The sequence below is a fragment of the Marmota marmota genome, unplaced genomic scaffold, assembly GCF_001458135.2.
Source record: "Marmota marmota marmota unplaced genomic scaffold, marMar, whole genome shotgun sequence".
NCBI classification, from domain to species: Eukaryota; Metazoa; Chordata; class Mammalia; order Rodentia; family Sciuridae; genus Marmota; species Marmota marmota.
The window spans coordinates 16601839-16625198 of record NW_026000037.1 but is presented as its reverse complement, the minus strand read 5'-3'; the positions used below and the strand labels follow the sequence as shown (position 1 = coordinate 16625198).

Genomic DNA, 23360 nt, shown 5'->3' with positions numbered 1-23360 from the left:
GGAGTATTTCAGATTCTCGTTCTCTGGGGAAGGAAAGGATTACTAGTCCCCAAAGGGCAGGAGTAGCACTCGGTTAGCCCCTGCATAGCTTCCATTGTATCCTTTCCATTTTTGTACTGAGAAAAATGACAACATTTCCAACCAGGTTGAAAAATTTTATATGTCCCATTTTCTTCTTCTTCTTGAAAAATTTTATATGTTCCATTTTACTCTTCCTCCTCTTTATCTTTTTCTTTTTCTTCTTCTTCTAAATATTTTTAGTTGTAGATGGACACAATACTTTTATTTTGTTTATTTAGTTTTTTTTTTTTTTTTAAATTGTGGTGTGAGGATCAAACCCAGTGCCTCATGCATGCTAGGCAAGTGCTCTACCACTGAGCCACAACCCCATGCCCTATTTTCTGATAAAAGCAAATGCATGTTTTAGTTTTCTAAACAAGGGAGAGGTTTTTCTTCTTCTTCTTCTGAATTAGAAATAATTTGTTACAGAGCGCAGTTAAATAGGTCCTATTGCAGAACTGATACATATTGACTAGATTAGGGGAGATGTCTATATTCCACTCCTCATATTTTTGTGTGTGTGTATTTTTTTTAAATTTTTAATTTGTTAACATGACAGTAGAATGCATTACAATTCATATTATACATATAGAGCACAATTTTTCATATTTATGGTTGTACACAAAGTAGAGTCACACCATTCGTGTCTGCATACATGTACTTAGGGTAATGATGTCCATCTCATTCCACCATCTTCCCTACCCCCATTTCTTCCCCTTCCTCCCCTTTGCCCTATCTAAAGTTCCTCCATTCCTCCCATGCTCCCTACCCCATCCCCACATATCAGAGAAAACATTCAGCATTTGGTTTTTTGGGGATTGGCTAATTTCACTTAGCATTATATTCTCCAACTCCATCCATTCACCTGCAAATACCATGACTTTATTCTCTTTTAATGCAGAATAATATTCCATTGTGTATATATATCACATTTTCTTTATCCATTCATCTACTGAAGGGTATCTAGGTTGGTTCCACAGTTTAGCTATTTTGAATTGTGCTGCTATAAACTTTGATGTGGCTGTGTCCCTGTAAAATGCTGTTTTTAAGTCCTTTGGTTATAGCTGGAGGAGTGGGATAGCTAGGTCAAATGGTGGTTCCATTCCCAGTTTTCCAAGGATTCTCCATACTGCTTTACATATTGGCTGCACCAATTTGCAGTCCCACCAGCAATGTATGAGTGTACCTTTTTCCCCACATCCTCGCCAACACTTATTGTTGTTTATGTTCTTAATAGCTGCCATTCTGACTGGAGTGAGATGAAATCTTAGAGTAGTTTTGATTTGCATTTCTCTAATTGCTAGTCCACTCCTCATATTTTGATGGAGGAAGAATGTAGAAACTTTGAAAAAGCTGAGTACTATGATGTATGCCTCCTAGCCACTTAGGAGGCTGAAGCATGAGAATCACGTTTGAGGCCTCAGCAACTTAAGTGAAACCCTCACCAATATAGCCAGATCCTGTCTTGAAATCAAAAGGGTAGGTGGTAAAGTGTCCCTGAGTTTAATTCCCACTACCAAAATAATAACTACAGCAACAACAATAACAATAGGAAAAATAAAAAGAAATTTTGAAGAAAAAAAGTCCTTTATCCAGACACTAACTCAGTGTGGTTTGTGATTTTGATGCCTTTCATAAGCACCCTCCAATTTAGGTTAAGATTTAGGCATCTTCCAGCTTAGGTTAAAATGAAAAGCCAGGGTGCCACATGGGCAAGAAATATAGTCGTTAATCAAGACCTCCGGAGACCAGGCAGGAAGCAGGTCTGATTTTATTGCACAGTTACCATGTATGTATACTCAGGCAGCAGCTAAGCGGATTATAGGCAGCCACCGAAGCAATGTCTGCTAACTGTCCTTGCAGTAGCCAATCGAGGAGTGAGCTGTGGAGCAAGCTCAGGGATTACAACACATGGTCTCACCCCAGGGCTGTACCTACCTGGTAAATGGCCTGCCTCTCTCACCCCTAGTGGGAGGGGCGTGGCCTGCCACTCGAGCGCCCTTACCGGAAGCCATGTATGCAGTACTCCATGCACTTGTCCCCACAGTGTATGTCTTAACATTCCTTTTGTTAAAGTTCCTGTGGAGTATTTTATTTTCCTTGCTGCTGGTGTTGAACTGTTTTATTTCATTTTTGAACAGTTCCTTGGTGATGTGTAGAAAACAAAATTGATTTTTGTATGTTGGTTTCATATTCTGCAATCTCACTGAACTCATCTATTGGTTCCAGTTTTTCTAGTGAATTCCTTAGCATTTTCTGTATAACAAGATCATGTCATCTGTGAATTTTTGAGGTGGTTTTATTCTTCTTATCCAATCTGGATGCATTTTCTTCTTCTGATTTGATTGTCCTGCCTAGAACCTCTAGTACAATGTAGAGTAGAAATAGTGAGAATGGACATCTTACCTAGTTTCTGGTCTTGGGGAAAAATACCTATTCTTTCACCCTTAAGTATTGTTCAGGTGGTATGTTTTTGTAGATGCCCGCCCCCTCCCCCCAGTACTATGGATTGAACCAGGGGTGCTTTACCATTGAGCTACATCTGCAGCCCTTTTTATTTTTTATTTTGAGACAGGGTCTCTATAAGTTGCTGAGGCTGGCCTTGAACTTGTGATCTTCCTGCCTAAGCCTCCTGAGTTGCTGGGATTACAGGTGTACATCACCAAGCCAATTTGCACATGGTCTTTATCAGGTTGAGAAAATTTCCCTGTAATTCTTGGTTATTGCATTTTTAACATGAAAGTGTTTTGTGTGTTGTCAAATACGTGTACTGTGTTTAGAAAGTGTGTTGTTTTTGTCTTTTGTTATGTGAATATAGTATACTAAATTAATTGATACTGCATGCTAAACCAACATTGCATTCCTGGGGTAGATCACACTTGGCCATGGTGATAATTATGTTTGTATGTTTCTTGGTTTGGTTTGTCAGTTGTGTTTAAGAAAAACAAAGTGTGTTTTTATCTTCTGCCCTCATACCACAACAGTTAACACTACATAAGACCCTGAGATGACCACAGACACTGTAGGGGTTTTTCCCCATCAACAAGCAAGCTGGGCTGCAGCAAAAACACAAGTTTTCTATTCCATAGGATGAGGGCTCAGTCCCCAGGACTGCCACCATTTCAGACCCAGTCACAAGCCCAGGCCTCCAAACTTTGACTGACCAGCTACGAATTAGGTTCTCACAACTCACTTCTCAGGTTCAGTTAATTTGCTAGAGTGGCTCACAGAATGCGAAGAAACACTATACTTATATTTATTGGTTTATTATAAAGGATATTTTAAAGGCTAAACATAAGCAGTCAGGAGAAGAGTTATATAGGGCAAAGTCTGGAAGGATCCCGAGCTCTGGAGCTTCTGTTCCCCTGAAATTCAGGTGCAGCTTCCTACAAGCCTCCACAGGTGCAGCTGGCCAGAAAATCCCAAACTGTCCTTTGGTGATTTCATGGAGACTTTACTGCACGGTCACGGGCAAGATTAGAGCATGGATAGCCATGTCACGATGTGATCATAGATCAAAAGAGTATGAGCTCGTGCTAGTAGACTGAGTGAGGAACCTGGCAAAGCCTGTCTATTTAGAGTCTGTTGAGGGTCTTGGCCTTTGTGTCGAATTCCTTCTTCATGGGCGTGGGCCAGGACCACTTCTGAAATGGAGATCACATGACCTGCCAGAACGATAGGGAAAATTTCTTTTTGTGTAAGACAGAGAGGCAGGGGTAGATGGAGTCTATTTTTACTTTCTATGAACTGCCTTGAGGAAGAGAAACCCTAGTTTCCATGGCCTTCCTTGGGGAGAAAATGGAACAGGTGGAAGGAGAGCAGGAGAAAGTGAGAGAGCAAGAAGGAGAGAGACCTTGCTTTCTGAGGCCTGCCTCTGGGGCCTGAAGTGTTCCAACATTGTTCTGCTCACTGTGGAAATAACAAGGGTTGTGGGATAAAACACACACATAATGCATATCATATCATATCACATCACAGTAGTATTTTGTTAAGAATTTCATCTGTATTCATAAGGGACATTAATGATTCTCTAAGAAATTATCTTAAGTACAAAATTTCCATAAGTAAGCAACCATCTGTTATAAGGATTGTGCAAAATGATGATAGAAAGCACTTAACACTGTGCCCATCACAAAGTAAGTGGCCATTTTGTGTGAATTCCTTTTCCCAGTGGTCGTCACTTGATGTTATGACTCTGGATTGAATCCTAGCTTCATCCATCTTCCTGATAGCAGTACAGCTTTGAGTATATTGTTTCTGAATGTCTTATTTTAAAAATATGTTTTGATCTTTAAGATTGGAGTAGAACAGTTCTTCCCTCTTAGGGTTATCAAGAGGATTTAATTCATAATATGCAAAACTAAGCATAGGGCCTGGTACATGGCTATGTAACTCTTGTTACTCTTAAATGTGTCAACTACAGTGGTGTGTGTGAACAGTGATAAGTTTTATTAAAATTTATTAGACAAATATTGATACAGAAAAATATTTACTAAATATTCATAAAGGGCAAAACATTTTTTGTGTGTGCATGTGTGTATAAAATGGATATATTTGAGTGCACCACAGTCCAGGGATGCATATAAAATAGCTAGCATTTTAATTCTTGGAGCTTATAATTACTTAACCACAGAACTTCAACAATTAATTTAAAAATGGGTACATATTCTACCAGAATAAAAATAAATATAGAATAAATATAAGTATAAATATATATTTCTTTCTGGTAGCAAATCAGTGAACTTAAACTATTTTGGGTTGTAATTATCGTACTTTTTTGTTTTGCTCTCAGATACTTTTATATCTTTGACTTTATTATACGCTCTGATTTGAATGTGGTTTGAGTGTGCCTGCCAAGGGTTTATGTGTTGAAAACTTGGTCCTCAGTGTGGTGATGTAAGAGATGGAGGAACCTTTACTAGGTGGGGTCTAGTGGGAGATGATTTTGTCATTGATGGCACTGTCCTGGTAAGAAGACAGTGCTGGTCTTAGAGTCAGCACTTTCCTAGAAAGTGATTATTATAAAAAGAGCAAAAGACCAGTCCCTCTCAACCTGGCCGCTAACCCGCCATATGGTCATTCTTGGATGCACTCCACCAGGATGTGACACAGCCCTCACCAGAGGCCAGGTTGATGGGGCTACCCGATTGTGGACTTTTAGCTTCCCAAACTGTGAGCTTCGTAAACCCCTTTCTTATTAAGTATCAGCATTAGGTACTTTATTATAGCAGTGAAAAATAAGTTAATACATTATGTAATGAACCCTTATTCAGTTTTAAAAAGAAATAAAAGCTCCTAAAAAAAGATATGTGAAGAAAAGTTTGCATTCATTTGCAGACTTTGTTTTTCTTCATATGGATTGACAGAATTCAATGTTTGAATGCCTACTGTGTGTTGTATCCCCCCCACTCCAGGAACAGAGAAATAGCCCGTATCTGCAGATGACTGATTTCGGTGTGGGGTGCAATAAATGGCACATATGTGACAGGTAGCAGAGAAAAAGGCACTGTTAACTCCTTCTGGACAGACCCGGGCAGGATCTCAGGGGAGCTAACAGTAGGCTGGTGTTTTCCAGAGCACATCAGGATGTCTGGTACAAGACTTGGATTCAGCAGAAAGAGCTTTTGCAAAGAACAGGAAGGAAAAAAATTAGGGGATGTTTGTGAAGAGCGGCCACCCTCTGGGCTTATTATGGTGTCTCTGCACCCTCTTCTTGGGAGTGCTAATTATATTCTAGCTTCTAGGCTCCTTTACTTTTTATTCCCTTGGAGGAGAATTTCAGTAGCAGGGAGTGGGTGAATCTGAAACCCTGTCAGGAATATTATCTTCAGCCACAAAGTGTCCTGGATAAAGTGAAGCAGAGGTAGTTGTCTTTTTGCTTTGGAGAATGAGGAATTTCCTCCCCCTGAGGCTTCCACCAGGCTAAGTCTGCCTCAAGCAAAGAGAGGAAAGGAAAGGCTTTGGTGGCTTATGTCCTGGCCTTCCCGCAGATGGTCAATGAATAGACATTTCTTAGTTTTTGTGATGTTTCTTTTTAAAATTTTTGATGCTGGGGATTAAAGCCAGGGATGTTCTACCACTCCTTTTTATTTTTTGAGACAGCATTTTAAGTTGCTGAGGCTCGCCTCAAATTTACTCCTGCTTCAGCCTTCCAGGTCCCTGGGATTACAGGCATGCACCACCAAACTGGCAGTTTCTTTGAATCCTTGTAGATGAGTGTTTAAATTTTCCAAATGGACAGTATCATCTAGAGCTTGCAAATCCAAGTTCCAGATACCAACTTGAAGTCTTTCTTTACATTCACATCTCTGCCACCCACTTACTCAGATCTCTAGTCACAATGGTATATAATGCTCCTTTAGATCATTTTTTTGGCCCATAAAATCTATGTGGCTTGTTGCTTTATGGCTTTCCCTACCCAGCCTGATTAAAATTCAGTTCCAAGGCAGATGGATTCTGCTAAGGGATCCTGAGGGACAAGTCCCACAGATGACTGTGCTTGTATTCCAGCCTTTGTGTTTTTTGCACTAATTCTTCCACTGTGTTTTCAACTCTGTTTCGTATCAGTAGTTGTTAATCAAGGTATGCAGTTTTATTTTGCTTCCCCTTTCACTGTGTCTACTTAATTGGATTACTAGGAGTGGGGTGATTGCAGCTGGATGAAAATTTCACTGTCATTCTGTAGAGACTTCTAGTTCTGTAAAGAACCAGAGCTTAGGTGATTTGTAAAAGATTAAAGGAGGTGGCTGTGAACTGGAGACTGCAGTTGGTTTACACCAGATTTCCACCCCAGACTGTCAGATAAGAGAAGTGTCAGTCAGAAGGCAGTGGTGGCTGAAGATAGAATTAATGATTTCTCTGGGCTCAGAGAGAATTTATCTTTCTGTAAAACGATTTTCTGTGTGTAACATATGTTGTTGTATTGTGTGAAAATTTTTAAACTAGTTTAACAGCAGAAGATTGCATAGTTAAAAATACTCATTTTCACACGTTTTTGTCTTAGTTAAAGAGAAGCTATATACTAACAGATGTCTGCTTACTGGAAAAGCCTAAAGAAATGGAAATTTAAGTGGCTAATAGAGCTTGGTATGGATGGATTTAATTGAGAAATGCTGAGATAAGTTAGCACCTGGGACTGGGGACTGTGAGCCTCCCCATCTGGGTTGACCACTCTGTAACACATCCAGTTGTGAATGCAGCTTATTGCCCAGTTAAAGAATGTCCCATTCTACACAGGAAGTTCCCAGCTAACTGAAATTAGGTACCTTTCTTACAGCCCAACTTCCATTTTAATTTCCTTTAATTTCTGAGTGTCCAAAAAGCTGGGAAATACAGACTAAACTTACTTTTCCACAGTATGTTAGTTAAGTTTTCAAATTGTAGGTTCCATTGGCTTTTATCCTCCAGACATTTTCCAGGTGAAGTACCTCTAAATTTAAACAGTGTGCCCAGTTATTAATTTGGAAAGTTTCCCTGAATTTCTAATACAGGCAGGAAATAGGAACTACTCTCTTCATTAGTACACACATTGCATGAAAAGGAATCGAATCTTTCGATGCTGGTCCTGGGTGGTTACTACCAGTACCTGCTATTAAGCAGCTCAGTTACATAGATGTCATTTGATCCCTGTAACGTCTGTGCATTTTACATAGTTTGGGTTCAGAGGTTTTTCTGTATATGTGTTTGTGTTTCATAGTTTCTGTTTAACTACCAGACTTCGAACGGTCACTTCTTACTAACATCACTTTGCTTAACCCCTACAACCCCCTTTTTGTTATCCCTATAATTAGTTGTTTCTAATCTGCTTAGGAAATCAGAAAAGTGAGCTTGTTAGATTCATTCCCAAAGTGTAAGTAAAAAGACCAAGTAGGACTGTCAGAGCTCAGTTTTAAAAACCTTGCCAACAACACCCTGAAGGCGTTTCCATGAGTTGCCCTGAGTGTTGTGTCTTCTCAGTGAAGTGTGGCATCTTCAGTCTTGGTCAAGGATGATTAGCTTAAAATCGCTTTCATTTCTGCACACCTTAGTTCCCCTGTCAATTTTTTATTTTTTGTGTGTAACATATGTACATAGCAATATATATCATCATTGTAATTTCACTGGCCACCAGCTTATTTTATTTGCCCAGAACAGGAGGCTATAAAAAAGAATGAAAAATAAACATCAGGTGTTTCATTTTTGTTTGAAGCTTTCAATTAAAGTATAATTAAGGTATTAGGATAAAGTCTTATATTTATTCACATAAATTCACATTCACCATCTCTACTAGTCTTCATTTCTTTATGTAAATCCGAGTTTCCAACTGGTATGTATTTCTTTTTGGCTGAAGATAGTCCTGTAACATTTCTTGGAGTGTGGGTCTGCTGGTGGCAAATTGTTTGTTTTGTTGTGCCTTTATTCTTAAAATATAATTTTAATGTTTATAGAATTTTAAGCTAATAATTTTCTTTCACTATTTTCCATAAGTTATTCCATTGTTTTCTGGCTTAAAGGGTTTCTGATGGAGTCTGATGTAATTTTGTTTGTTATTCTAAATGTAATGTGTCTTTTTTCCGCTCTAATTGCTTTTCACTTGTTTTAAGCGATTCGATGATGAGGTACCTCCGTGTGCTTTTCTTTGTATATGTTTTGTTTGGTGTTTTTATTTGGGTATGTAGGTTCATAGTTTACAATAAATTTGGAAAAGTTTTGGCTACCATTTTCTTCTCCTTCTCCATCTCTCTCTTTCACAATATTGGGGATTAAACCTAGAGTGTTCCATTGCTGAGCTATATCCCCAGTCCTGTTTTCTTATTTTTAATTTGAGACAGGGTCTCACTGAGTTGCACAGGCTGGGCTTGAACTTTTGATCCTTTTGCCTCAGCCTCTTGAGTGGCTGGGATTACAGATGTGCACCACCACATCTGACTGGCTATCATTGCTTAATATCTTTTCCTGCCCTACCCAACAACCCATCCCCCCATCTTGCTGGGAATACAGTGTCATCTGTGTTAGGCAGCTTGATATCCTTCTGGCTTGTGAGACTATTCCTTTCATTCTTTTACATCTGCTTTGTTTCTGTGCTTAATTTTGGATAAATTCTGTTTCTCTGAGTTTAACTTCTCTGACTTTTTTCACATTTAATTAAATTTTCATTTCAGATATTTTTAAAAGTTTAAAGCTCCATTTCATCCTTTTGAAATTTCCTTTTCTCTTATTGTGTCAGTGTTCCTTTAATATTGAGCATAATTATATGAGCAATATGTATGTTTTTATCTGAGTCATTTTTTAGTTACTATTTTCTGATCCCCCTACTCAGATTATGGACCATGTTTTCCTGCCTCTTGTCATGTTTAGGAATTTTTGATTAGATGTTTTATGTTGTGAATGTTACATTTTGGAATTTCGGAATTTTGTTATATTCCTTTAAAGAATGTGATGCTTTGTTTTAGCAAAACAGTTAAATTTACTTGCAGACCTGTCTAATCCCCTTGAGGCCTGTTTTTAAGCTCTCATAGGGGCAGGTTTAGTGTATCCTTCACTGCAAAAATAATAGCTCAACTCCAATATAAGATCCGACTCTCTGGGGGTCTCTATTAAATACCTTGGATAAGTCACTGAAAACGTTCCATTCTGGCTAATTGGGGCTTGAACATATTCATACTCGATTGTTCACTTTACACTTTACTGGTTATTTTTCACGTTGTAAGTGCAGTCATAAGTTGATTGTATAGCTCACCTTGCTGCTTTCTGTTCTGGGGATCATAGTTCTGCACTGCCTATTATCCGGTATCTGAAAGTTGTTGTTTTATATATTCTGACTGGTTTCTTAGAAAAGGTTAAGTCTAATCCTTGCTTGTTGCATGCAGAAGTCCCAGGGATTTCATTAAAATTGGTTCATTGAAAATTATTTTTAGTAATTAAACACAGTTCTAAATAGTATGTCTATGTGTGTTACAATTCTAGACCAAACATAATTTACACAAATTTTAGAGTGAAATATAACAGTGTTTTCATCTCCCCCGTTGATTTTTAAATCTTTCCCACAGACTGAATCTGTTCCTGTTCTAAGCAGAAAAAGAAAGCAGTTCTTCAGTCTGTTCCCATAATGACAGAGGCTCAGGCACTCTCGGAGCTCCCGGGAGGACAGATAGGTTTCCATCAGTCCTTGTCACTGCTAATGCTTGCAGTGCTCAGCTGCTGATCTCTCCTCTGCCTTGTACTTATCCTTTATATTAGGTCTAGATTTTCCTCTTGGGAAGGAATTTATGAATGTGCTTTACAGTTTCTGACTCCATATGGAAGTCTGTTTAGTAGAAACTGTACACGTGAACCAGTAAGAAATTGATGTGTGGATTGAAAGAACCCTATTGAAACAGTTTAGCGTGGTGAGACAATCTGGGAAATGTGAAGCTCAGAGAAAGGAGCTGGTTTACATAAGCATGACTTTGTAAGGACTGTCTCCCCTCCCCTCAAGTTGAATAAACTAGTAATTTGAAGTTCATTGTTGGTGAGTTTTAAGGCACACAGGGCTCTTGAGTAAACACAGTCTTGGCTTTTGATAGTTTAGCTAAGAAGCAGCAAGGAGAAAAGGATGCCATTTTTATCTGTTTTTGTTGTTTGGTTAACAGTCATTTACTTTGGATCTATTGGTAATGTTCTTAGTTTTCTTTTCTGTTTTTAATTATTCCAATTTCACTTAGCCTCCTAAATGACTCACAATTGCTGCATAAGCTCATGGGGACTTGGTATATAAGCATCATGATAGTTTTTATTCTCCATCATTAAAATGTCCTTTGTACACATGTTGATTTTTAAGGATCCCACCCTCCAGTTTTTCCTCTTTTTCTTTTTAATTTTGAATACAGCTTGAGGAGCATTGGTTGGATTCACTGCTGCTTGGAAAATTTTAAAGTATTTATCAAAAAATGTAATTTAAAGCCGGGCATGGTGGCTCATGCCTGTAATCCCAGTGGCTGCTAATGGCTGAGGCAGGAGGATCACAAGTTCAAAGCCAGCCTCAGCAAATGAGGCGCTAAGCAACTTAGTGAGACCCTATTCCTAAATAAAAAATACAAAATAGGCTTGTGGATTTGGTTCAGTGGTTGAGTGCTCCTGAGTTCCATCCCTGGTACTCCCCATCCTGCCAAAACTTTACTGAAAGAGAAATGTAATATATGGAATATAGAGGGGCCTTTTTTTCCCCTTGCCTATTCAGTTGGTTTAAGTTTTAAAATGATAGCATTGAATGTTGGCAAGGATATGGCTGTATGGATATTTTCTTGACCTTCCAGGAAAATGTACACATTTATACGACCCATCTGAAGACAAATTTGGCAATATACATTAAATACTTCTATACTTTTGACCCCGTAGTATTATGACCAAAAGCTTGGTTTTTGTCCCTGATGCCAATCCAATAATGAGGACACGGTCTCAGAAAAAGGAAAAAGAAGGTTTATTGCTTTGTTAGCAAAGGAGAAGCCAGGGGACTCCTGTCCCAGAGGCTGTGATTCTGTCCATCAAGTGGAACAAGGTACTTTTTAAAGAGGTGGTTCAAAGGCTATACATTCCATGTGTTCTCTGTTGGAGTTGTGATTCACTTGGTTAATTTGGAAGATAGTCATTTCTGAGATCTTCTGGTGCCATCCCCAAAGTCTTCATAAATTACTTCATTTCTTTGGTGGATGTGTACTCAGGACAAATAACTCTGCCTAGGAGGGAGAAGAAAGGTGATCCTGTTTCCCCTGATATTAGGGAAGGGAAGAGATTAGGGAAGAGCAGGGAGAGAGGAAGAGAAAGAAACCTCCATTTAAAAAATAAGTCTCAGTGACTGAGCAGCAAAAGCTATATTCAAAGCGTAAAGTGGACCACTGTTACAGTATTGCTTCTAAGGGTTTCTTTCTCTTAGAATTGTTTGAAATTAAAACAAAACATATATGTAGAAAGGTATTTATAATTAAGGTATTATTTTTAATGGTAAGATATTAGGAACACCCCAAATGTCTAAGATTGTGTGTTTCAGTATGGCATTTTCTATTTACAAAGTACCTTACAACCATTAAAATGGTTCTATGAAAAGTATTTTGTCACAAAGGAAAACTTGACAGGTTTGAAGTCACCAGTATTCCTAAATGATACATAGTCTATTCAGTTTATTTACAAAAATGCATAAAGAGCAGTCTGAAATATTTTCCAAACTGGGAGTGGGAGGGCGTTCTAGATATGGGAAGGCAGACATGATATTTGCAGCTGCATTCTGGGCTTGCCAGGCCTTTCCAGACCCTGGCAGACACCTCCGTTTCCAAAGGAGCAGGCAAACCCATTCATCTCCAAGGCTGGTGGTTATATTATGTGTAAGTGAAGAAAGTGCTCTCTTTTTTAAAACAATGACTTCTGTGCTTACTGTTCAGATAAAAATTTTGATGATGAAGATTCCGTGGATGGTAATAGACCTTCCTCTGCCAGTTCTACGTCATCCAAAGCTCCTCCAAGCTCACGGAGAAACGTTGGAATGGGAACCACCCGCCGGATTGGGTCATCCACTCTTGGATCCAAGTCTTCAGGTAAGACCAAATCCCATGTGGTGTTATGGGGCCAGCTGTGCATGGTACTTGCCTGCAGTGTCCCTCAAAAGTGAACTCTAGACTCTGAGAATAGCACATTATGGCTTTCTGTCTTCAATTGAATTAACACTGTGCTATTGATACTGATAAACTGGTAGGATCTAAGTTTAATGTGCTGTGTGGATCTTTGCCACAACGTGGTGAGGCAAAGCCTATAGGAGGACAAAGTGAATGTAGAGGTGAGCATACCTGAGGCATTATTAGATCATCTGGATCTAGTCTTGCCTAAAACTGACATGGGACTTTTTCGCCAATTTCTGTTTATCAAGACTGAGAATATCCAGAAGTGAGATTGGACCTTCTGTCTTTAAAATATACTTTGTTCTCTATAAGTAGCATTATTGCTTGCAATACCAGCATAGATATGGAATTAAATAAATGATAGATTAGGTGTTTAAAGCTCTAAAAGTGTATTTACATTGTCTTCTTCCATAAATCCCTTCTCTCTCCTGCCCTATAGACTGTATGATCTGTTATTCTCAACTGGCATTTTGTTGTCACATTTTAGATTTATATCCATATTTCCTACTTTTTACCTCTAAAAATTGCAAAGCCACTGCTTTTGGAACTCTGCTATTTTTTTTTTTTTTCATTGTGGTCTGGGAATTGAATCCATGGACCTCTGCCACTGAGCAAGATTCCAGAGCTTCTTATTTTATTTTGAGACAGGATCTTGCTAAGCTTACTAAGCCGGCCAGGCCCTTGTGAACCTCCTACCTTGAGTTACAGCACTCACACCATGCTCAACCTTGGCATCAGACTTTTTAGCCATGGTGGTACAGGGGAGGCATCCCACCAGTCCCAAACTGCCAAAGCTGACTGGGCTAGGTGAAAGCTGGAGGAAGCATTAGTCTTAGGATGCTGCCTCTGGATGGCCTTTCCTGGACTGGCTCCAGACTGTGGGTGTGTTGACTAGGTTAGCTCGGCGCCACCCTGCTCCCACTCCCGCCAGAGCCGTCCTGCCAGCAGAAAGTGAAATTCAAAGCAGGGACTAGAGGAAGTATTGCTTTGTTTCTTATGTTTTTATTCCCAGTTCCTTTTAATTTGGGAAGTGTATTTTTTAAAATTAATTTTTGGTTATTGAGCTTAAATTCACTTACTATAAAATTAAATTCACTTACCATTAAAATTTAAAGGTAACATTTTTAATGTTTCATCTACCTTGTAGCAAGTATTAGAACTTTATTCCTTTTAATAGCTGAACCATCTTTCTAATCTTTCTTCTTGGTCTATTCTTGGGTAATATCAGTTAAATAAAGAAAGCTTAGAAAACTTCTGCATGATCAGAATCCTGTTTTCCTTCCCTTCCCTTACCTATACCACTTCTAGAAGTTTCTCTGGGTAAATTACGCAGAGACAGCAGGACTGCATTCCCCACAGCCCCACTCTCACCCTTTCTTCATTTTGTTTAATCCCACAGTTGTGACTTTCCTGTTTAGCTCTGGCTTGTCAGATTCTTTGGGTTCAGAGATCAGCACTGGTCTTTGAGTCTTCTTCCCGGCTTGGGTACACTGCACTGTGCCTGATGCAGGCGAGGCGCTCAGGATCTGTCTGTTCAGTGGGGTCCTAATCCTTGTGTTAGAACAGAAATGAGCACACACAGCGCCACATCATGAGGTGTGGCTGCTATCCGTTTCTAGTGAGTTTGGCAAGGCAGTGTGAGTACTCTTCATTGAGAGTGAGGATACTAGTTTACTGCCTGGAATTATCTATAAAGTCCTTTTCTGCCTAGGAAGTGTGTCAGGACCCCAAACGCCAGATGCATATTTGATAAGAAGCTCTTAGAAAAGCAGTCAGATTTTCCAGTGTAAATCATTAGTAAGGGTTTCAAAGACCTAGACACCAGTTTAAAAACCATTATTATGAAAAAGCAGACTGATAAAAGTATAACCTAATTTTCATGTGTGAAGTTCACATTAGCAGAGAGAGAAAACTTTTTCCTGACGGTAACAATTAACTTTTAAGTACACGAAGCATCTTAGAACAGCTTCTAAGGGGAAACTTATAACATATGCTAAAATTAATTGGCATGATTACCACAAGTTTATGGGAATGGAAATATTTTGAGATTAATATAAAGTTGGAATGAAACTGCAGTTCTTTAGATGTTGTTTGAATAGTCCACAAATTTATCATGCTGGATTAATAAGAATAATAATTATTTATTCCCTGAAAATTTGAATTTTCCATTATATCTGTTTATAAGGAATCCTTATTAATGCAATATATATTATCTAAATACTTTAAACTGCAACTTTCCCTGCTTAGTTCAAGTGCACTTAAATGAATGTACATAGTATTATAAAATTACTATATTTTTCTAAATTCTCTCATCATTCTGTCTTCAAAAATGTAATTTTAGTTGTTTATTTTTCAGTCTTCCTCCAGTGTATATTTTACACATTGTTTGTTGTACATTATTTCTGTTTTTAAAATTACTTTTTTTTTTTTTTTTTAACAGCTGCAAAGGAAGGTGCCGGTGCTGTTGATGAAGAGGATTTTATTAAAGCATTTGATGATGTACCTGTAGTGCAGGTGAGTAAAGATACTTGGTAGGATTAAAAACAGGGTAGAAATGTTCCTCAGATCTCACCTTTAAAGTATGCCTGTATTAGTCAGCTTTATGTTACTACAACAAATTCCTGTGGCAACTTTCTCTTTATACAAAGAGAAAAGGTTTATTTAGCTCACTATCTTAGAGGCTCAAAGTCCAAAGAGTGTAGTGTAGCACACGCTCAGAGAGGGCCACACCATGACTGCATTACTTTATGGTTGATGGCCAGAGACAGTGAGAGCAGGCAAGTGATTACATGTCAACCCAGGAACAGAGAGGATTGGGTGGGGCCAGATCCAGGCTTCTATCATAGTTACCTCTTATAATTGCCTTCAGAGGGTGGTCCCCACCCAGAGAGCCAAGGCCCTCCCCTAGGCCCCACCTCCCAAAGTTCCAGGACCTCCCAGTGGCACACCTCTGGGGACCAGGCCTTTAAGACATGGAGCCTATCAGCAATACTAATCCAGACCATAGCACTGCCAGATGCTGAATTCTTTACCGGGTTTGTTTGTTTTAGCTCTGGGATCTGAGGTGCAGATTAGAAAATGTTGGAGCCTTTTAAATGACTGAAATGTAGCAAGTCAAGGCCCAAAATGATCTTTTACTAAAAATAGGAAAGAAGTTAGTTCTTCTAGTGTTTTGTTTGTTGGTGAGGTTAAAAAAAATTAAATAAATAAACAAGCATGTTTATTTGGGGATCTATTTTAGAAAAAAATATAAATTTGAGGAATTTAGTATCTGAAAAGCTATTGAATGGTTAAATAAAAGCCTAATTTGTACTGTCTTTGATGCTTCACTTAACTACCTAACAGCTGTATTAAAGATTATTTGTAAAATTTGGATTACAGTCAAACATTTTTTAAACTTCTTTGTGCTTCAGTACCTACCATCATTGACTGGAGGGCTGATAATGCTTTCTCAGTCTACTTTAAGTGTGCTCTGGATTCCTGTAACACTTACTGTCTAACAGCTTTCCCTGCCACCTGATGATCCACCTCTGCTTACAGCAGGTAGCGAGCTCAGGTTCATCCTGCAGTACTTGACCCTTTCAGCATTTTTGGTTGATGGTACCCTACCTGTCTTATAGTAAGACTGGGGATAAATGAGGAAGTAGATATGAAAGTGTTTAAAATTACAGGTGTAATGTGATGTTTAAAGCAATAACATGAGTAATAATTGACTCGTGCATCGCTGTTTCTCTTGTAGGCTTCTTTCTCTTTTGTACATGAGATCTTCTGTTACATTTAGAGTAAGGGAGTGTTTCAGTCAAGGTTATTGACACATGGCAGCAGATCCAGTCAGTGCACATTCACAATGGAAAAAAAAAAAAAAAACACCTCATTCGGACAATCCTGCATAGATACTGTCTCATTGGTACTTAATATAAATGAAATAATTTCTTTTTACTCTACTTGCTACATGCCTGTGACTTCACATAATTAAGAAATAATCTCTCTTCTGTAAATTATCTTATATTAATTATGAATTAATTTTACTTGCAGATTTATTCCAGCCGCGATCTTGAAGAATCCATAAACAAAATTAGGGAAATATTATCTGATGACAAACATGATTGGGAGCAGAGAGTAAATGCTGTAAGCCATTGACTTCATGTGGTTACCTTTTCTTTAGATTCCTTTCAATATCTTAAATATTTGATATGAGTTTGGAGGATAGCTTAGGTGAATTTTAAATAGTAGGTATTTTAAATATAGATGCCATATTTTCACTTGAACTTTTTAATAGAGTTTCTCACTTAGGCTTTTATTTTTAAAACACACCAGCTTACACCATCATGCATTTGCTGTTCTCTTACTGCAGACCTGCCTGTGGAATGTCTGCAAACTGCCTCCACCTCTGCCTTAGTCAACATTTAATTCTCTGCTTGTTGGCCAGTAAACTGGCTTTTTAGTGAAAACTTTCAGTATATGGCCCTCAGTATTTTTTTCTTTATTGCTATCACATGCTAGAAAGTTATACCTCCTCTGTTTTAAAAGGTAGATTCATGAAAAGTATGTGGCTCAACATTTAAGTGAGGGCATGCCGTCTCTGCATAAAACTGTTTTTACACTGCATGGTTGGCAAGGCAAGAGGTGGTAAAATTGCTGTTGTATTCTGTTTCACATTCAGACCAGCCAGTTAATGAAGATGCATTGGGGGACAATGTAAAAATGCTGTAGGAATGTTTCTCTCGTTTTCTTTTATGTCCCCTGCTCCCACCCCTGTACTGGGAATGGATCCCAGGGCCTTGCATGTGCTAGGCAACCGCTCTACCACTAAGCTGTACCCCCGGCCCCCATGCTTCTCTTTGATTCATAAATAAATGACAGTTGGAGTGGGATGTAGGAGATAGTAAATTTAGGAGGGACTTTTATAAGCCAAAATTAATCTTAGTTATCATTAGTATCATAGAATCTATAAATATACCAAGATATTTCCCAAAACACAATTTGTAGATGGTCACAAAATCTAGATAGATAGATAGATGATAGATAGATACAATGCTATATATAATGCTAGCAACTCAGGAGCCTGAGGCAAGAAGATTGTTGCAAGTTTGAGGCCAGCCTGGGCAACTGAGTGAGACCCTGTCTCAAAATTTTAAGAAGTAAATAAAAAGAATTGGAAATGTAGCTCAGTGGTAAAGCACCCTGGGTTCAATTCCCAATACCAAAAAAGAAAGCCCACTTTGTAGAAATTAAAGATATTAATTAGAATATATTTGGTATATACTGCATTTAAAAAATATTTGATCTGGGGCTGGGGATGTGGCTCAAGCGGTAGCGCGCTCGCCTGGCATGTGTGCGGCCCGGGTTCGATCCTCAGCACCACATACAAACAAAGATGTTGTGTCTGCCAAAAACTAAAAAATAAATATTAAAAAAAAAATTTTGATCTTGTGATATGTAGATTTGTTCAATGTATGAGGCAATATTTAACTTGTTGAATTCTCTTGTAAAAATTATTTCTGTATCAGTTGAACTTTAATGAAGGCTTCTGTCTTGTGTATTCTGTGTTAAATATGTCTTACACAGATTTTGTATGGTCCTTTTTTCTGTCTCTTAGCTAAAAAAGATTAGATCTTTACTTTTGGCTGGTGCTGCTGAGTATGATAACTTCTTTCAACATCTGCGTCTTTTGGACGGAGCCTTTAAACTCTCTGCTAAGGATCTGCGGTCTCAGGTAGTGCGGGAGGCTTGTATCACGTTGGGGTAAGGACCGCAATGCTCCCTGTTCTCACACACCATAAAATAGGTTCATTATAGAGCTTCAGAGATGGTTCCTTGCCCATGTCATCTGGGTCACTTTAACATAACCTCTGACTTATCTCCAAGACCCTTACCAATTAACACTTTTGCTAAGCTTTGCAGTATTTTCTGCCCAGTGATGTAAAGAGTGACCAATTTTAAACTTTACTCAGTGACCTATCTCTGAAGCCTCTATCTTAAACTTGAAGCCGTTATTTATATTAATAATATAATATTAATGTAGAAAAAATGAAATTTTACGGAATTCTGTTTCTCAGATGTCTCATTGATTGATTGATTGATTTTGCTGACAGGATATAGAGTATTTGTCAGAAACTTTGTTTGTAAAAGAGTATTATAGCTACAAAGTTAAAGTTAAGGCAGGTGCTGCAGTAACATCTTATCCTATGCCAAACTGTGTTAAGAAACTGTCAGATTATCAAAGCCATAGCCAAGAGTTGTTTAAATAGTTATTTATAGTTGTTTAAATTTGAGGGAGGCAGGCAGATATTGAAGCATGAATGTTTTAGGTTAAATATAAAAGGGGCAAGGGAGTTTTTCATGTTTGCTTTATTGGCATATGATCAATTTCTTTTTTGCTATTTTAAGACTTGGTTGAAAATGATTAAGAAAAACTCTTGGGTTAAAGGCTATTTGTCAAGTTCTCTACATGTACATTTTAGAATTATTTTTTAGCGTATTGTACTTTTATTGTTAAAAGTACTTTATCCATAGTAACTTTAAATGAAGGCCCTTAAGTATCAAGAAGTTTATGTCTTCGCTGTTGATAAGAAGTGTAACTACAATATGGTGTTCATATCTTGCTGTAGGCATCTGTCATCGGTTCTAGGAAATAAATTTGACCATGGAGCTGAAGCCATTATGCCAACTATATTTAATTTGATTCCAAACAGTGCCAAAATTATGGCCACTTCTGGTGTTGTAGCTGTTAGATTAATCATTCGGGTAAGTGTATCGTAAGGCTAGATGTAAAATATGCAATTGGTAAATATTGATAATTTTAAGAAATAATAGAGATTTCTGATTGGAGTGATTATATATATTTTTTGTACTTTTTAATTTGTTCTAATTAGTTATACATGACAATAGAATGCATTTTGACATATCATATATAAATGAAATATAACTTCTCATTCTTCTGATTGTACGTGATGTAGAATCACACCGGTCATGTAATCATATATGCACATAGGGTAATAATGTCCAGTTCATTCTACTACCCTTTCTACTCCCATGCTCTCTCCCCTCCCTTCTCTCCCCTCTGCCTAATCCAAAGTACACTATTTTTCCCTAGTGTCCCCCCCCCCCCTTATTGTGAATTAGCATTCACATATTAGAGAAAACATTTGGCCTTTGGTTTTTTGGGATTGGCTTATTTGGCTTAGCATGATACTCTCCAGCTCCATCCATATTTCATTCATTTTTAAGACTGATTAATATTTCATGTGTGTGTGTGTGTGTGTGTTTGTGTGTTGTGTGTATGCCACATTTTCTTTATCCATTTATTCGTTGAAGGGCTTCTAGGTTGTTTCCATAGTTTGAAATTGTGAATTGAGCTGCTATAAACATTGATGTGGCTGTGTCACTGTAGTGTGCTTATTTTACTTCCTTTAGGTATAAACTGAGGAGTGGGATAGCTTATCAAATGGTGGTTCCATTCCAGGTTTTCTGAGGAATTTCTATACTACTTTCCATAAGAGTTGCACCAGTTTGCAGGCCCAGTAGCAACATAGGATTGTACATTTTCTCCCACATCTTTGCCAACATTTATTGTTGCTTGTATTCTTGATAATTGCCATTCTGACTGGAGTGAGATGAAATCTTACAGTAGTTTTGATTTGCATTTCTCTAATTGCTAGATATTACCTACTTCCCATTTTCAAGTTTCAGTTTCTCCCAAGAGGCAACTCTTGAAACCTTAGGGCTTCATGATGCTGAATAAACCCTATTCAGAATGTTCTTGACTACTGTGGGTTACTATGCATTAGTTTTAGTTCTTACTGTTCTTGTTTGTGCTGCCTACTTCAAATATTAAACCCAAAGTCATTATTGTACATTTTCTTGAAACCATGTCAGAATAAGCAGGGTGTGATGGTGCACACCTGTAATCCCAGCTACTTGGAAGGCTGAGGCAGGAGGATTGCAAGTTGGAGGTTAGCCTTAGTAAATCTGCAAGATCCCATGTTCAAATAAAATTTTAAAAGGGCTAGGAATGCGAGTTGTGGCTCAGTGGTAGGGTGCTTGCCTAACGTGAGATGCCCTGGTTCAATCCCCAGTGGGGGATGGGGGGGAGAGCCTGAAACAATGTTTCAAAATATATTGACATGAAGAATCCTTTTTTTTTTTTTTTTTTTTTTGGNTCTGCTTGTTGGCCAGTAAACTGGCTTTTTAGTGAAAACTTTCAGCATATGGCCCTCAGTATTTTTTTCTTGGTACAGGGGATTGAACCCAGGGGTGCTCAGCCACTGAGCCACTTCCCTAGTCCTGTTTTGTATTTCATTTTGAGACAGGGTCTCACTGAGTTGCTTAGGGCCTCACTAAATTGCTGAGGCTGGCTTTAAACTTGCAATCCTCTTGCCTTAGCCTGAGCTGTAAAGACTCCTTTTAAACCTACTCAGATCTCTGCTGTTTAGATTACTTAGACCTCATGCCAATGATTGTTTTGATTTTAGACTGATTTATATATTATTACATTGTTAGCTCTTGGCTCTGTCAATTTTGTGATGGCCTTTGACATGCCAGTGAAATTTTAATTTTCTTTTTAAATTTGATGACATGTTAATCCGAATATATTTGTGCTATAAATAGGTTGGGAAGGACAGGGTTCTCTTAATTGTCTTCTGTTCTGTTTTTGTATTTACAATTTTACCTCATTTTTTTTTAACCTGATTTTCATTTTTCTCCACAGCACACACACATCCCTCGACTAATACCTGTTATAACAAGCAACTGTACCTCTAAGTCTGTTGCAGTTAGAAGGTAAATTTTTAGTGTTCTTTGTTAATTTTAAATTATTTAAAAACGAAAACCAACTCTCAAATCTCCTTCCATGGTTAAATCTTATGTTTGAAACGTTTAATAGCATTTAAGATCATTGCAACAACTGCTTTGGTTGAAGGATCAAGATAGGAACATATTGGAAAGTGAGTTTGGACAGCCTCTAATTTGTGTGTGTGTGTCTGAGTGTGTTTGGCGGCGGGGGGTGGACAGTAGTAGAGAGGGGCAGGGAGAGGACCCCTGTACACCTTTTTCTGAGATAGTTCCTCTGTGTCCTTGGTCTCCCCTCACCCATTCCCTGAGAAAGGCAGTATAAATATCAGTATAGTATCCCAATTATATCAGTATAAATATCCCAATTATTTCAAGTACTACCTAGGACCCCAACAGGAAATCTTGGAGGGAACTTAGTTTTTCAGAGTATTTTCTCCTTTGTTTTTTCCCAAGGCAATCTGTAAAATTAATGGGAAGGCCAGTCCCCCAGCTGTGTAACATGTGTTTACCTTTTGTAAATGTGCACATTCTGTATTTATATATTATTTAGGGCAGTATGAAAACAAGTAATCATGCTAGACCCTTTTGCTAATGTTGCCATAAAGCTTAGCCTTCTCATTGGAGGGAAAGTCTGTGTCCTGTCCCCATCTTCCTGTGGACACCATCAGTGCTTCTTCACATTCATATGCTTTGGTGTTTAGTCCTGATTCTTCTTTATGTTCTACTTTTTCTAATCGTAAATATTAGAAGGATCTTACTGTGGAAAGTAATATTGGGTAATCCCAGTAACTCAGAAGGCTAGGGCAGGAGATTGTGAGTTGAAGGCCAGGCTGAGAAACCTAGGGAGACCCTTTCTCAAAATTAAAAAAGTAGGGTGGGGTGCTGAGGATGTAAGTCAGTGTACCCCTAGGTTCAGTCCCTGGTACCAAAAAAGAAAAAGGAAAAAAGTACTATTGGGCCATTTAAAGAAAAACGCTGTTTGCTTTTCACTGACACACATTTAACTAAGTTCTATAATTCTTAACACTTTTCAGGCGCTGTTTTGAATTTTTAGATTTGCTTCTACAAGAATGGCAGACACATTCACTGGAAAGGTGAGCATCTGCCTGCTTTGCAAATGTTCTTCCCTTTGGATTGAATCTTGAAATTAAATGCCATATAAAGTGGTCCAAGCCACCTTCTCTAAGGAATGAAGGAATTGAAGGATTCACTTGCATTACTGTGGTTGTTACCACAGATATGTGAAACATGTATTTGGAGAACCTTTTGGGAAATGTCATTGATTGAAATATTCACATGCCCAGAGATGGGGGCAAATGAGCACTAGTGATGACTAGAACTACCAAGCCACCACAATGCTTTGCTGAGGCTGCTGCGCAGCAACAAACCTGTCAGTTCCAGGGAGGTAGAGATTTAATGCTGTCTCTAGGCAGGGTGTACCTTTTAGGTACTAAGAGAAATATCACTAATTTGAAAGTTTTCTTTTCTATTTGACAGCAGTTCTCTTTACTCAGGTTGATATACAATGGTGTTATATCACCATAATTTTAAAAAGCAAGATTGTGGCATAATTCTTGAAAAAGTATGTCTCTATTAATTTTGTGATTCCTTCGTTCCTGTCAAGTTTGGGTGCCTCTCATTGGGTGTCTTATATTTGGAGATAGTAAATGAGATTGTGCCCCGTGTTTTTAATGGTGTGTCATATGGTTTCAGAAGAACTTGCAGCATAGTAAATATTTGATTAACAGTGGAATTTTAAGTAATACGAGTCCCATTCCATATTGATTCACCTGGTCAGAGGTGAAACAAAGTCAAATTTTCCAGAGGTGGAATTTCATCTGAAAACCCTTGTAATACAGAGGATAGTCATACAATTAAAAA

At 38.2% G+C, this 23360-nt stretch overlaps 1 protein-coding gene across 27 annotated transcripts in view; it reads left to right on the top strand.

Annotated features, from left to right (window-relative positions):
• Positions 1-23360, top strand: part of Clasp1 (cytoplasmic linker associated protein 1) — a 259501-nt gene that overhangs the window by 126303 nt on the left and 109838 nt on the right. For all 27 annotated transcript variants that reach the window (XM_048812118.1, XM_048812111.1, XM_048812104.1 and 24 more), the window contains exons 9-15: positions 12453-12605; positions 15127-15200; positions 16722-16814; positions 18286-18431; positions 19298-19433; positions 21397-21467; positions 22514-22573. In XM_048812118.1, the coding sequence (XP_048668075.1) occupies positions 12453-12605; positions 15127-15200; positions 16722-16814; positions 18286-18431; positions 19298-19433; positions 21397-21467; positions 22514-22573 (733 nt within the window). The remainder of the gene's footprint in view (positions 1-12452; positions 12606-15126; positions 15201-16721; positions 16815-18285; positions 18432-19297; positions 19434-21396; positions 21468-22513; positions 22574-23360) is intronic.